Below are 15,451 nucleotides of genomic sequence, written 5' to 3' on the forward strand. Positions count from 1 at the left end.
CAGATCCATTACCTTCCCTTTATACATCAGCTTACCACATGCCTTGCTGACACCACAGATATGCCTTTCCTCCACCCCTTTATTTTTAACTGTAGTATCTTTAACACAACTGAGATGCATACTTCAGGCTATACCATTAAGGAGGATTTAAAACCCAGTTTAGCACTTGGTAAATTATTGCATTATCTTCCCAACTCTAATATAATACTGTTTTAAAAACAGGCAAATTAAACTAATGATACAGTTCACACAGATGCTTACATGAGTTACACTGATCCAACTGTACTTTGAATATTAAGTTATCTGCACATGAACTGTTTAAATGTCCATAAAAACAATTATTTTAATTCATAAATAATTAGACTGTCTCAGAAAAAAAAAACCCAAACAGTCCTTATCAGGAAGTTCTTAGTAAACAGAGGATAGAGAAAAGATAATGATACATTTCCTTTCAAAACTGCTTTTTCTTCAGTTGTGTGTATTTCCTGTATCCAGTTGTACACAAATCTGGTTGAAGATTAGCATACCTTTGAAATCCTGTGCCTCTTCTTCTGTCCGGCCTCCAAAGAATCATATTCCTATCACAGATTAACAATACCATAAGAATCTAAATATTTTTACTTGGAGGAAATAGAAGAGAACATTGCAGAAAGCCTTTTGGGTTTGTGGTTTGTTTTTTTTTTTAGAAATGAGCACACTCAGTAAGTCAGTTAATAACATAATTACCTGTGATCTGAAAGATGCAGACTGAACTTTGTGCTTTGCTTTATCCAGATCATGGACATTTGAGCCTAAATATTTCATATACCAACCTTCAGACTCTCCTTATTCTGAAAAATTACTTCTCCATTCTCATCGTAGGCAGTAGAAATCTCCCTAATATTGTCAAAACAGACATATTCCTACCCATAGACTACAACCACCTGCTTTGTTTTCAGTGGGAAAAAACTAATTGAAAAAAATTGCTGCCAGTTCTCCAGCAAACTTACTACCACAGGACAGCCTGAGGCTTTCTGTACCCCAATGCAGATGCCCAGGACTTAACAGCACAGTTATCATGCTGAAATGCAGCCTTATTGCTTTTAACACAAGGCCGCTAAAACTCCATACACCAAGCCTGGCATTATGAACACAGCTATTCATTCCCATGCTAATAAGGAGGAGGATTAGAAAAAAACTAATTGCAACACTACACCCCCACATCAAAAAAAAAAAGGCGGGGAACTTTTATTCCCATAGCAAAACTCAATCCAGGGTTCATAGCTCAGGTAACATAAGCTTATATACGTTAATGACAAGAACCCTGTCATTACCAATGATCTCAACATACAAGACACTACAAAAACAACTGACACAAATATAATCTAAGTTTATATTTGCTTGATAAATTACTTCCATGTAACAAAAATTCCCCTCCGCCCATTTTTTTCCCCAGATTTAAAACTTCTTCAAGATGCTTCTGCGTGAGAAGTGATCCTCTTCCCCCTTCCATCTGAAGGTCACTAGCCCTCAAAAAATCAAGAAAATAAGTCATACAGAGCAAATTCATACTATAACGTAAGAAGTAGGATATGAAATGAATAACCAACTAGGAATTCCACAAGATTAAAGCAGTCATCAGTTTTTATAGCCCTTTTTCTATTATTACAGGCTTGTTTTTCACTGTGGTAAGTAGTGTACCGTGGTACTTCAATAAAGTTTCTCCCCTTGTGATTTAACAAAAGCCACCAAAAAACTTGTCAAGGCTCTTGCTACACTTGACTCCCTAGTCAGGGTTATATGAAGTATATATATACATCGATCCTTCCACTTAGTTTCATCACGAATACCAGCAAAGCATTTGATATCATTAAAGAGCATCATTAAAGAGCAGCCCTGTGGAGAAGGACTTGGGGGTGATGGCTGACAGAAAACTCAAGATGAGCAGTCAGTGTGCGCTCACAGCACAGAAAGCCAACCAAATCCTGGGCTGCACCAAAACCAGCGTGGCCAGCAGGTCAAAGGAGGTGACTCTCCTCCTCTATTTTGCTCTTGTGAAACCCCACCTGGAGTGCTGCATCCAGTTCTGGTGCTCCCAACATAAGGACACGGAACTGTTGGAACAAGTCCACAGGAGGACCATGAAGTTGGTAAGAGGATTGGAGCACCTCCCCTACGAAGGCAGGCTGAGAAAGTTTGGGCTATTGAGCCTGGAGAAGGGAAGGTCGCGTAGAGACCTCACAGCAACCTTCCAGTGTCCAAAGGGGGCCTACAGGGAAGCCAGAGAGGGACTCTTTGTCACGAACTGTAGTGATAGGACAAGGATTAATGGGCACAAACTGAAAGAGAGAAAATTCAGGCTACATATTAGGGAGAAATTTTTTACTGTGAGGGTGGTGAGATACCGGAACAGATTACCCAGGGAGGTTTTAGATGCCCCAACCCTGGCAGTGTTCAAGGCCAGGCTAGATAAGGTCTTGAGCAACCCGGTCTAGTTGAAGGTGTCCCTGCCCATTACAGGGGGGTTTGAACTAGGTGATATTTATGGTTCCTTCCAACCCTTAACATTTTATGATTCTATGAAAGTCACATTATTATTCACAATACTGAGAAAGTATCTTGGCTTTCACTGAAAAGCTTCTTAGCCCTTACAATTCAGATGTTTCAAGCCTGGAGGTTCAAAACCAATAAAAAGAATCCACATGACCTTAAGTAAAAACATTACATTTTCAGTCAGTTTAATTTTAAGGCTTGTTTTATGACTTCTAAACACTTATGACCACTACATCACCCTACCATGAAGTTTCAGTTACTCTCTTGTCAAAGCATTGTTTTACCATTAACAGGTTGGCTATGTGGTATGTAAATTGCTTATAAATATATATAACAGCAAGGTAATTTCTTTTAATGTCTGACATTTCCTAAGTCAGACATATTTTATGAATAACAGAAAATGAACTGTGCTATTGTATATACTTAATGCATAAAGTAACATTTTTTGAGACAACTGCAACAACACAGGGTGCTTTGCTCAGTGCCTTATGCATACAACAGTTCCAAAAATACAGTAGAGTAACCCCTGGAGAAGAACAGAAGAACAGATCCACTTTCTCATTCCCTGCTTCCTCTACTATAAAAGTATTATATTAAATAGGAATATTGCAAGACCAAAACTGAATAAAGGAAATTTTTCCTGCAAAAGCAGAACAACTGTTTTTATGAACTGCCTATAGGAGAAGTTTTATACGCTCAGCAAAATTACTCAATATAAAAAATTATTCAGCTGATGCACAGGCATGAGTGTTGCTAGCATGTGAACTTTAAATTCTTATGAAATCTATCTATGGCCTCTGTTCTTTGCAAATTACAGCCTTTAGGACCAATACCCTGTCCACAATTAAAAGCACATCACTACTGTCTCAACAGAACGAGATCATCATCTGTCTATTCAAAAGTTCACTGACAGAGAAGACATGTTCTACAGCTCGGTGTGGTGAACAAGAGCTTGGGTAATCTTCCCAGTTACAGCAGCTGCTCAAATAAAGGATATTGGGTCTATCAACACTGTTTTGCCAAATGCATTCACAGAGACACTAAACAGGTTAGAAGTATCCCACAAGCATACAGTGATGGGAAACTTAAAATCTCCAGGTTTGAAGCAGCAAGACAATAGCCAGTTATGACCTCCAGAATGACAAGGAACATTGTACGCATGAAGTTTTTCACACTTTAAAGAACTGCAAGTAACTTTTAAAACCACTTTGAGTGGTCTAGTCAGATCAACTGAATATTTCTGATGACCAGCATCAGATGTACATAATTTGAATTTATCAAAGTGAAACACAATCACACACACACACATGATGGAACCATATGGAAGGGTCTGATTCCACCATATTAATACCACATCCAGAACTGAATCCTTACACAGCCTGGCCCAGAGCCACTGTGTCTACTTCTCATTACTCACCACCTTCTAACTCTGCATTCAAAGCTAAGCCCAGTGCAGTCTGCTTCAGAAATGGAAGGAGCAGAAGCAAGCATTACTTCCTGCTGGCTTCCTGCAGAGCAGCCCCTCATGTGGAGCCTGCTGATCCTGGAAGTGATGGAGGGAGAGTGACCTGCAGGCTACATGAAGGAGAAAGTACCCAGGATCCTCTGGACAACTTCATCCTGCAGAGCCCTGCAGGGAAGACTCACAGACCCCCACAAGCAATTAGGAAAGGGAGAAGGAAGAAAGATGCCACATTACTCCCACAACTAGTCTCACAAACCCTTCCCACAAAGGATTCACCCATGTGACAACGCTCAGGACAATCACTTTTTTGCTGTCAGTACCTGTACTCTGCAATACTGGCAGTGGTACCTCCTACCACTGCCACAGAGAATGAGCGTACACTGCAAGGAAAAAGTCACCTGTACTAGAACACCATATACTGCTTTAAAAGTTTTACACCAAGGAATATGACTATGAGTCCATGATTTCTGACAATGCATCTTGATTGCATTGTTGTCACTTCAAGAAGCAGTACTGTCAAGAGACTTCTGCATCACAGATTATAAACTGAGGTACCCATGATAAACATTCAACAAACAGATGGCATATTAAAGGGGAAAGTGCATTAATTTTCATAGGGGTGTTAACATAAAGAATCCAGTATTTATTGCTACACAAAGTCTGCTTACTTAACACATCCAACACTTCTGGTGCACCTAAATATTTAGATTTTTCTTTATATTTTTCACTTTTGAGGCTGAAGAGAAGCAAAGACATAAATCTTAAAATTAAAGAATAACAATGCAACACCCTTTGGCAATATGATATTATCAGTTTTCCAAATTTAATAGTAGCTGGGAAAAAAGTATGTCAGCAATTTCCTACAATGTTTTTCTGAGAGATTGAGTAGGAATATTACATACAACAGTCATATTCAGAATAAAAGAAAACACTGTGTTCTAGAAAAGTAATTTTATACTCTTTATACTGTTCATTCATGGTGGTTCTTCAGCTAAACTAAAATCTAAAGTTTTAACAGATTTTTTTAAAAAATTCAGAAACAAAAGACTTGCTTTAGTTTTTGCCATTTTTGTTTTCCATGTAGAGTCCTTCCCATAGGTGACAGCCTACATGCTGTTACTCATCACTTTTTAGGTCTTTAGTACTCTTTTTCAAAAAATTTCCTGGAGAGAGCTCAAAAAGACAAGCACGAATTTCTTTACAGTAGTGCTTAACTACAGCTCTATGTGAAAAAATTAACAATTGTTTTTTCCCAGAAGGAGAAATACAGCAGCAGAAGCACACATACATGCAATAACATTAACTTCATTACTAACACAGTTTTTTACTTTTTATTCCTGCATTCACACAGTCTGTATTATAAATATGTTTTATACATATGCATACATATCCTTACTAATATATATAAAGTATAAATTTACACTATAAATATATAAGTAAATAGCTTTATATGCAGTTCAGTATGTTTTGTTTTAATATTACATTATAATTTCTTAATAGATTATTAATGTAAATGGCAGTATCTCCAATAAAAGGCATTATCAAAAAAATGCCTTCTTTACCAAAAAAAAAAAAAAAAGAAAGTTAAGAAAAAAAGTATTTCTGGAAACACTGAGTTTCTTCTTTTCATGTAACTTTTTCATCTATGCTATGGTTTGTCTCTGCAGTTTTTGAAGGCAGATGAAGGAGCTTCTCTGATGATTTGGCAAAGGAGCAGGGAAGATATCAGCACTGACAAGATAATATTTGTGTGCTACATCTACTAGAAGTGCTTTCTATAGACTACATCAGTGCAATACAGTCATTCTTGAAATTTCTCCTACCCTGAGAGGGACACAAACTCTGAGGAACTATTTTAAATGATGTCTGGTGTCTAAAGCTGGCAAGACTCCCTTCTCTTGTCTTTTAGTTCACAGTGTAATAAAAATCTTTGTGAGTAGTAGTAGGGAGCTATAGCCTAGTACATAGTACATCTGAATGAGCATTTCACACAGTTTTATCTGTCACTTATTTTGGACGATTATTTTAATTAGTGTCTTTCCGGAACATTATTCAAACAAAATTAAGCCTAGTTACATTAATAAACTTATTATAAAACCATAGTAAAACCAAAATTACACAACATTATAATGTGTCAAAATCCCGTGACCTAAAAGTACCCAATGCAGAAAACAGGCACTAAGCTGTTGTCACACATATCACCAGTGAAGTTTATATAATGTTCTCCACAGCATAAATTAAACTAAATTCTGATTTGTTTCTTCTTTTTCTGGCTACATTATGTTTCCAAGATGCTGAGCTGCTTGTCAGGAATAACTATATTCAGTCAGCCACAATCTTGCACAAAGCTCTGCAAGGAAGTGTAATACAGAGCTCTCATACTAACCCAGCAAACACATTTGAAAACAGTAGCAATGGGAGAATAGTTGCTACTGCTTGTACAGAATAGATAATTTTTTATTTAAAAAAAAAAAAAGGGCTAATTATCACGATGTTCAAAGTTTTTAGGAAAAACAAAAGTCAGCAGAGCTTCCATCTAATAAAGCAAGTTAAAAAGAAACTTTGTAATATCTATTTTGAAGCCATCTACAGAATTTACTGGAGGAAAAGTCTTATACCACCAGTAAATAAATGTTAGTTTCTTTTCTAGGTTCTTTGTTAAAAATCAGAATATTATTTTGTACTATTCTTTCTAACCAATCTATTTTTTGTTTTCAGGCAAGCTACTTTCTTATCTGTTTATGTTTGCCTACTAACATAAATAGCCAAAGACTCTCAAACACCAGCTTTTTATTACATTACCTAAAAACACAAAACCATGCAGCTTAACTCACTCCATCTGTCCACATGTATCAAAGTGCCTAGAAAGAATGTTAGATTTTATTTAATCACTGAAGTCATATAGCAAGAGTGAATTCAAGTAAAAGGTGACAGATCAGATGAAAGATAGTTAAATTTTAACCTTGACCCCCTGAGATTACATTTGACATCATGTTGTTTTAGTATCAATGAAGACACCTGCACAAAGAATCTCTGTGCACACAGAGAAGGGAATAAATGTAAATATTTTCAAAGCCAGAAACTTCAGGATAGAAATATCTCACATTCAAAAAGCTGAAACGGATACCATATATTTAAAGTTGTGAAACAAATGCACATACATAAGTAATATTTAAGGGTATGATTAATTATAGCATCACAGTCCTACAGATTCCATACTCTGTATACCACATTCTATTTTAGGCACACAACATGACAATGTCTGTATGTCACTAATGCTGAGAATGATGTTTGTGATATATTTAATATCTCGGTTATTGATTTAGACTGCTTGGTGGATACCTGATACATACAGTATTTCCATAATACAGTGAAATACAGAATTAAACAGGAGGTAGCTAAGGTTACTCTCTTTGGTTACACCAGAGGAACAGTTTCAGAAATACGTAAGTACATTTAAGGAAAAAAAGATTAGGATAAGATGAGCTAGCAATCTAATTGCAGGGGAGATGCATATTTATTGATGCTTAAAAACCGGAGGAATGTTGTTTAAAAATGCATTTTTTGAGCACATACTATTTTCAGAATATTTTTGGGACTATTAACAACTCATTCATTGTAGATGAATTAAGAGGCAACAATGTTACCAAGGCATTTAAACACACAGAACTAAACCAATTATATTGAAGTCCTTCAGTTTACTTCTAGATTCATGGTAAACAAAAAACTTAGTAGAAATATATTCACACAACAGACCAGAGTTAGAAGGCACATGCATGAATTGTGTTAAATTGTCTCTTTTATAGCCATAGACTGTAGATATCTCAGTCATGGAATAAAAAATTGACTACCCATTTCCTGTTCAATAAAAGGCAGTATTGAATGCATTTACCAAGTGGGTTGACTGCCTTGTTGTAATCTAAGACAACTTTTTTTGTTAATAGTTATTGAGATAGTAGATATAGCCATAAAGATACAGTTCAGAGTAAACCATAAAGCTGGCAGAGGGATGGATGCTACCACATGCCGACAGGAGCACTGCTTGCAGCTCACTACACCTCTGTAAGAAGCTTCTCTAGAACTGGGCACTGCTGTAAAGAAACACCATGGGTTCAGAGAACCTTGAATCCAACTGGTCCCCCCTCCAAAGCTTGTCAGTTTTACAGATTCTTCAGTGGGAAGAAGATTTACAGGCACCATCTTGCAGATGATTTGAGGACCCAACCTGAAGATGCAGTGAGAATCCTCTAACACATTTCCTACCATGCTCCCCAACCAGAACAGAATTCTAAGGCTGTGCAGGGAACCACTGCCTCATTCTGTGTGCTCTGTTCCACTCCACTCTGAACAGAGTAAGGCAGTAAGGAGAACAATAACCAGCAGCAAGGTAAGATGCAAAAAGACAGAAGGACCACATTTTAAGGAAGTTATCCCTTCCTTTAAAGAAGTTGTAAAGCAGGAAAAAGATTTAAAAAACAAACCAACAAAAACCTCAATCCTTACTCAAAGACGCTCCAACCCACAACAGCAATGGTAATTTTCATTATTTTTACATCGCATTGTTTCACTACATAGATGTTAAACATTAATAATGTAAACATGGGGCCAGGTTTGCACCAGCTGAATTCAAATGAGGCTTTTCTGAGGCCTGCAAGCCATCACTGAGCAGTTTGTTTGATGTGGATTACAAACACTTGCTTTAAGTTTCAAAAGCATGTTGAAGCATTATGATGCAGACATATTTTATAGATGCTTAATTTTACTTTGTGAGCATCCTAGTAATCTTCTATGTGCACTGCTACATCTACATTCTCAATTAATTTCTAATAGAACAAAGACTTGGAGATAAACTCTTTAAAATACTATTTAGGAGAAAAAAAACTATTCTAGGATTTTTGCTCTGACAAAAGCAGGCAAATTATTTTTTTTTTTATGACAGAGTAAGCACAAGAATCCTCCTGTATGTTTCTCAGATTAGACTGCACATATTCTTTCTGGTTTTATTTTAGAACCACATTCCTCCCTCCAGGCGACTCCATACATCATTACAAATCCTTATGCAATTTTATCCCAGGTTCTATATTTATCAAGACACCTCATCTTAATAGTGATGTTCTTCCCTCAGCATGAACCATGCTTTTAAAACAGATTGCAGAGATACCCCCACAAAAATTCCCATTCTAACAAGATTCATCAGTGTCTCACAATTCAAAGCATTTACACGTAACTTTGTAGGAATCATTCTTTAATGTATATGAAATACACTTTTTTTTCCTATTTGGTGACCAAATTCAAATGCCACATACATACTTTTATCTGACCAAAAATCCTCCACATGCAGCTGCTATGCACAGCTTACCTTCCTAAGTAACGTTATCTATTACAAAAAAAAATAAAAAATCAGAAATGAGTGAGAAAGTGTGGCCTAAAATAGTCTAAGCATAACTTCAGTCACAAAGTGGTCCTGGATACTAAGGATGTGTAAAAAGCCCATCAAAATCTCAGAGCTGTGAACTTCTTCCTTCCACTTCTCCATAGAAGTTACTTCAAATGATTTAAACAAAATGCATGCAATTAATTACATTTGTATTACACGTTTCTGCCAGATGTTACCAATCAAGTAAATATACACTAAACGGGTAACATGCTTATAGTAGACAGTATTTTGCAAGTTTTCTATTGATCTGCATTGGAAATTTTGCCTGAGAAAAAAACATGCAAAATATGGAATTTATCTAAAACAACTATAGCTCAGATCCATATCAACAATATCAACCTCATCTCCTTGGAGACACAGCGCACACGTAAAAGTATCACCAAAAAATCACAGCATTTCAGAACTTTTTTAACCATTCTTATCAGCTTCCAAGTCTAGGAGTGCAGAGACTTTTACTAAACCCCTAATAAACTTAAGTTTTATTTAATATAAGCACTCTCCTTAGATTATCCCATGAACTGTGGCACCACAGCCCTGTGATTTGCTTAGAGGTCCTCCAAGATACTATCTTGCCTTTCCATAGTGGCAGAACCAATGGAGTCTTTCCTGAACAAACTAGTGTTTGGAGAATCCTTTACGGTATTGTGGTTCCTTTAAACAGTGTAAGGCAAGAGTTCTAAAATAAATTTTTGAGGTGGCTACATATGTAGCCCCATAAAACTAATCTAAGCTGTAATTTTAATCATTTGAAGTATTTTACTCCCAGTTGCTCAGAATAAGAGTTTTCATATCATTGTGACACACAAAGTCCCCACTACCGTGTGTGGCTATCTTTGCCTCTCTTAAGAATTGCTAATGCTGGAAAACTATGAAACATTCAACGCAATTAAAAGTGAAATAAGAAAATTAATGCAGTCCAAGAAAAATTATTTCAATAAACACATTTTAAATAAAGCAAACATTTCAGATACTTAAAAATATCAAAACATCACAAATTGTTTGTTAACTATTGTTATAAGCAGAATCTTAGTATTTTCAGTATGATCAAATACAACATATGTATTTAAGACCTCTAGGACACAAATTGAGCCTCTCCTTATCTGGAATAATTGAAGATTGCTGATGCAACAGAGCAGTAATAGAAAAGGTAAGATAAAGAGAACCATTTAGACTACAATCATGTAACAGAAAGTATTAACATACCCCAAAAATGCTGTTAGTAAATTTTGTTTTCTTCTTTACCTCAGGTAAGCAGTATCAAATATTTAAGTACCAACTAATGCTCCCACAACCCTAGAAGAAGAATGCTGAAACACAGTAAAGTTTATCAGCAAACAGACAAGACTTTACACACATATAACTTCACATATGTGCTAGTAACAACTCCAGGCAGTCTCACATGGAAAACAGTGACTTAGACTCAGCACAAATTGTGACATGCTGCAGGGATGGCAACTTTTCAAGGGCAAATCAAATTATAAGCTTCTTTCTGAAGCTAGTGACTAAACATGGCCATAAAAAACTCAGCAGGGGCAGGATGTGCTGCCTCTGGCAGCCTGCTGTTTCTCAGAATTTTCTTATCATTTGCAGTTTGCATGCATACAAGATTGATCCTACAGTCCTTTGAGAGGTTCCAAATTTAGTTGGAATGGGGAGGCAGAAGTCACTGCCTTTCACAAAATGCTACAGCGTGTGCCATTCCAAATCTCCTTGTATGCTCTTTGACAATCACACACTTGATTGTTGACCTTAATAAAGGTAACCAACCTAGCTGTGTGCAAAGCTGACTTGAGATAAGCAGCACACATTAATGAAAGAATTCCAACAGTTTAAGGCCATATTAGCGTGGCAAACTGCACTCTCTGAGAGAATAAAGACATAGTAGACAACACTGCAAGGTCTGATCAAGGTTACAAACTCCATACCATTGTGTCACTTGAATTGCACTACTGAAGAAGAAAAGCAGCCCTTATAGTATCATTGCAGTGTGCAGTGCAGTGTGTACATTTTTGACCTGGCTGTGTTGGTTAGGACACCAGAAAAAACACTTTTATTGAATTCAACATAAATCCCCATTCTGAGATACACTGGTAGAACAAAAGCTCTTACCCCCTTCCCTTATTTTTTTTCCCCTCTTGATACAAGCTGATTAGCTAATTTAATTAAAAAAAAAAAAATCTAGCTTTTCCCAGCACAAGCTATATCTGGTCTAGGATATTTTCAATGTAGCTTCACTGGTGGAGATAGAACTAAAACCTGGTAGCTATAAAAAATTTTTTTACAAATTGTGTTCACTTTGCTATAATAATCTTTGTAAAGTAGAGTTTTATACTCAGCGCTAAGGACTTACTCCAATATATATTAGTTGCACATTTCTAAACAGTAGGTCAGCAAATGAAGAGAATGAAAATAACTTAATCATAAATCACTTATTGAAGCTGTATGAAAGATTACATCTGAGGTTTTACTACATTAAATATAGAAAGTTTTATTATTAATATGCTAACCACTTAATGTAAGCTGTAAGAACAGATAAGTGGCAGTGAAAATGGTGACAAAAAAACTGGGTCAAACAAAGTTTTAAAAAAACCCCAATCTGAAAATTTATTGTCAGAATAAACAATTACATTAAAACACAGTAATCAAACATAAGCCACTACAAAATAAAACAGACACTATCCATACAACTCACAAAACCAAAACATGTTATCTGACCCTGCAGGACCTTTGATTCTGCAGACTTGTACACAGGCTGAATTTCATTCACTCTGAGCAGAAGTTAGGAGTGCCAATAACCAACAGGAGAAGGATTAAACCTACTCCAGCAGGGAGCAAGGACAGAAGTTAAATATTTAAGAAACTAGGTGCCAAAAATATCAGTCTTTTTATATCTATTTTAAAATAACCAAAAGCTTTAGATGAAAAAAGTGATAAATACTGAATTTACAGAACTTTAGCTTTGACATGTTGTGTGCTAGCTTCAACAGAAATTGCCTAAAAGAAGGTGTAGCTGAAAAATGTCTGAATAATTTGACAGAGACCAGTTTTATTGAGAATAACAGAAAATCTAAACGGAGTTAGCAACTTCAACTACTTAACCTGAACAAACAACAAGTATTTACAAGGAAACTTTGTTTCTGCACAAAGTTACTACTGGTTGTAAGATCACACTTCCTACAAGAATGAGAATTAGCCAGCGGCTCAAATTATGCTTACACCAGAGTACCACACACAGGTAACACTGGTCTGAATGACAGCACTTTTAAAACATAAAGCGATGCTGCTGAAAAAGTCACATAACTACACATAAAATCTTATGTTGGCTATTTATTTTATGATGGCATGGAGATACACTGTTAGCTTGACTTTGTCAAGTATTGTAAATAATTACCACCTATTTTGCAGCAATTCAACAGTAAAGACTATATTACCAAGGAAAACTGGGAAGCATTGGAATCTCACTGCATTCTAAAGAGCAAATGTTAGGCCTAGTTGACGAGATAAAAGTATAATCATACCCACTACCTATTCCTTTATTACAACAATGATAAAGAAAATGATGCTGTTTAATTTCAAATACTTGCCCTAATCTATAATGTTTCACATACGTATGCTGCAAACATTCCCACTACATAGCACACCTCAGCAGGAACAAACAGTTCAATACTGTTTGCCAGGCACAATCTCAAGAAAGGCTGCTTGAGATCAATTACAATGAAAAGGAATAATAACAGACAGTAAGGTTATCCTCTATTAATTAGAATGTGAAAAGCATCTCCATTTAACAGGATTCCACAAGCTCTGAACTGAAAGAAGACGGCTTCAAAACATAAAATAAAGGCGACACACTTGTTTGAACACACTGTTTTGCTTTTGACTATTTTCTATTTCTATTAACAAGAAGCTACAAGTAGCATCTAAACTGCTTAAGAGACTCGCAGCATGCCTCTTTGGCTCTGTCACTCTATTCCTCATTGCCTTCACAATCCAGTTCCACATTCAGCTTACCAGCCTTAATATTATGCTCTGCATGGTCAGTTCTTCGGTAGCTTTGAAAAGCTCAATAAATTAATTGCAGCAATATGTAATACAAGACATTTGGAGAACAAGCATCTCCAACAACCATTTTACTGGAAAACTGAAAAGTTCAAATTGAATAAACTACTAAACATTTGCATAGTCCAGCAATTTACTGTCTCCAAAAACAAATCAGTTAAATAAGCCTCAGACTTTTGGAATTCCCCTCAAGAATTATTAAAAGTGTACTTGTAGGACTGTCCATATGTTACATGGAGGCTACTCCAAGAGAACACAACAGCACCAGAACCAGATCACTTCACTCAACACCCTGTAAAAGTGATTACTTCCCACAATTAATACTTTTTATGCATACCTACATACACATCTACATAAGCAAGAGTTCCGTGTATATGCGAAATTGGTCTCAATGACAGGACTTTTTAAACATAATGCAATGCCTCTGAAAAATGTCACATAACTAAACATAAAAACAACAAGCAGACATGTTTCCAGTAGGATTTCTAGTGGAGTAATGGATGCTTCCCTTGCTAGGAGCTGTATATAGAAAATTAAAGTTTTAACATGTGCTGTACAAGGAACCAGGATTAATACGCTAAACTATTTAGAAAAATGCTTATTTAATAAAAATTGAGTTTTCTGAGAAGATGCAGCTTAGAAATTCTCCACAATTAAGACTGCAACGTTAAAAAAAAATTCTTTGTTCTTGACTCAAGAATAAAGGTTGCTCTCAAGAATAAAGGTTGCTATTTATTGGCCTGTAGTTCAGCCTATTCAATCACTCTTAAGAGATAAGATATCACAGCATACAAACTGCTAAACTTCCAAAAATTGTTAGATATAAGTAGATGAATGGTACTGGGTACTGCAAGCATATACTGACCTCTTCCCCCATCCCACCTAAACCCTCTGGCCTACAAAACATTTAGGTCTTCCAGCCTTCAAATAATAAACCAAGTCACAGTAACTTCTTATCTTAAGGAATACAGGAAAAAGCTCACTTCCTCTGTGAAAAGGATAAAGTTGGGAAACATAGCTGTGTTTTGGAACTTGCAACAATTTTGTAAATAATAACCATCTGTCCTTGAACATATCCTTCTGACTGTGCACTGATGCTCCAAGGGAAAATACACTTTAGCACAGTTTGGACAGAGTAAGAGGAAATGTGTGTCCAAAGACACAGTCTGGACAGAGTAAGAGGAAATCATTCTGTGCAATGCGTTTCAGACAAAGTATCAGTTATAAATGCACTACTTTTGCGAAATATTCTTTTTTTAGAAGGAAAAAAGGTGCATGAGTGTCTAACAGCACCTGACGTGCAGCCCGGGCATCGTGAAAGGAAGAAAGTTACCTTTCACCTGAAAGTTACCAGCAAAGCGCAAGGCTCAGCACAGGCCGTGTGCTTGTTCAAACGACCCGGTTCCAGGGCTGTCAAGCGAACAGGGGAAGCGCTCGGTGCCGAGGCAAACCCTGCCTTCTCCTGCTGCGGCGAATGGCGGAGTTCCCGCCGGTGGGGTGCGGCGGGCTCGGTGCAGGTGATGCGCTGCCGATGGCCCAGCGGGCGGAAAGCATTACCTGCCGGACCACCGGGGCCGTAACGGGTCCTGCAGGACGGGGTCTGACCATTGCGGACCCGACAGGCCGCCGACAGCGCCCCCGGGCTGCGGCTCCCACCGGCGGCCAACCTGCCTGTCAGCGGGAGCGGGGATGCTACTGCCGCCGCCGCTGCTGCCTTACCTGAGCCAGGACTGTCGGAGCACACGGCCGCAGGCTGTACACGCCAGGCAGCTCCCCGAGCAGGAGGACGGCCCGCAGGCGGGCGGGCGGCGCTGGCCCCGGGTTTCCGGCATCCGGCCCCGGCGGGGCGCGGGCGCCCGGGCCAGCGCGTCTCCACGCCGCCGCCCCGGAAACGCGGGCGCGCCGCCGCATGCGCCATGGCCCGAGGCCGGGGGCGGCTCCGGCGGTCCGTCCCGCGCGGT

The 15,451-nt window shown here is 37.7% G+C and overlaps 1 protein-coding gene across 1 annotated transcript in view; it reads right to left on the reverse strand.

Annotated features, from left to right (window-relative positions):
- Nucleotides 1–15,408, reverse strand: part of MICU2 (mitochondrial calcium uptake 2) — a 145,840-nt gene extending 130,432 nt beyond the window's left edge. The window contains exon 1 of the mRNA XM_029960899.1: nucleotides 14,842–15,408. Within this exon, the coding sequence (XP_029816759.1) occupies nucleotides 14,842–15,408 (567 nt within the window). The remainder of the gene's footprint in view (nucleotides 1–14,841) is intronic.
- Nucleotides 15,409–15,451: the final 43 nt, after the last annotated feature.

This window comes from Manacus vitellinus, unplaced genomic scaffold, assembly GCF_001715985.3.
Source record: "Manacus vitellinus isolate BGI_N305 unplaced genomic scaffold, ASM171598v3 scaffold_2_pilon, whole genome shotgun sequence".
Taxonomy (NCBI): domain Eukaryota; kingdom Metazoa; phylum Chordata; class Aves; order Passeriformes; family Pipridae; genus Manacus; species Manacus vitellinus.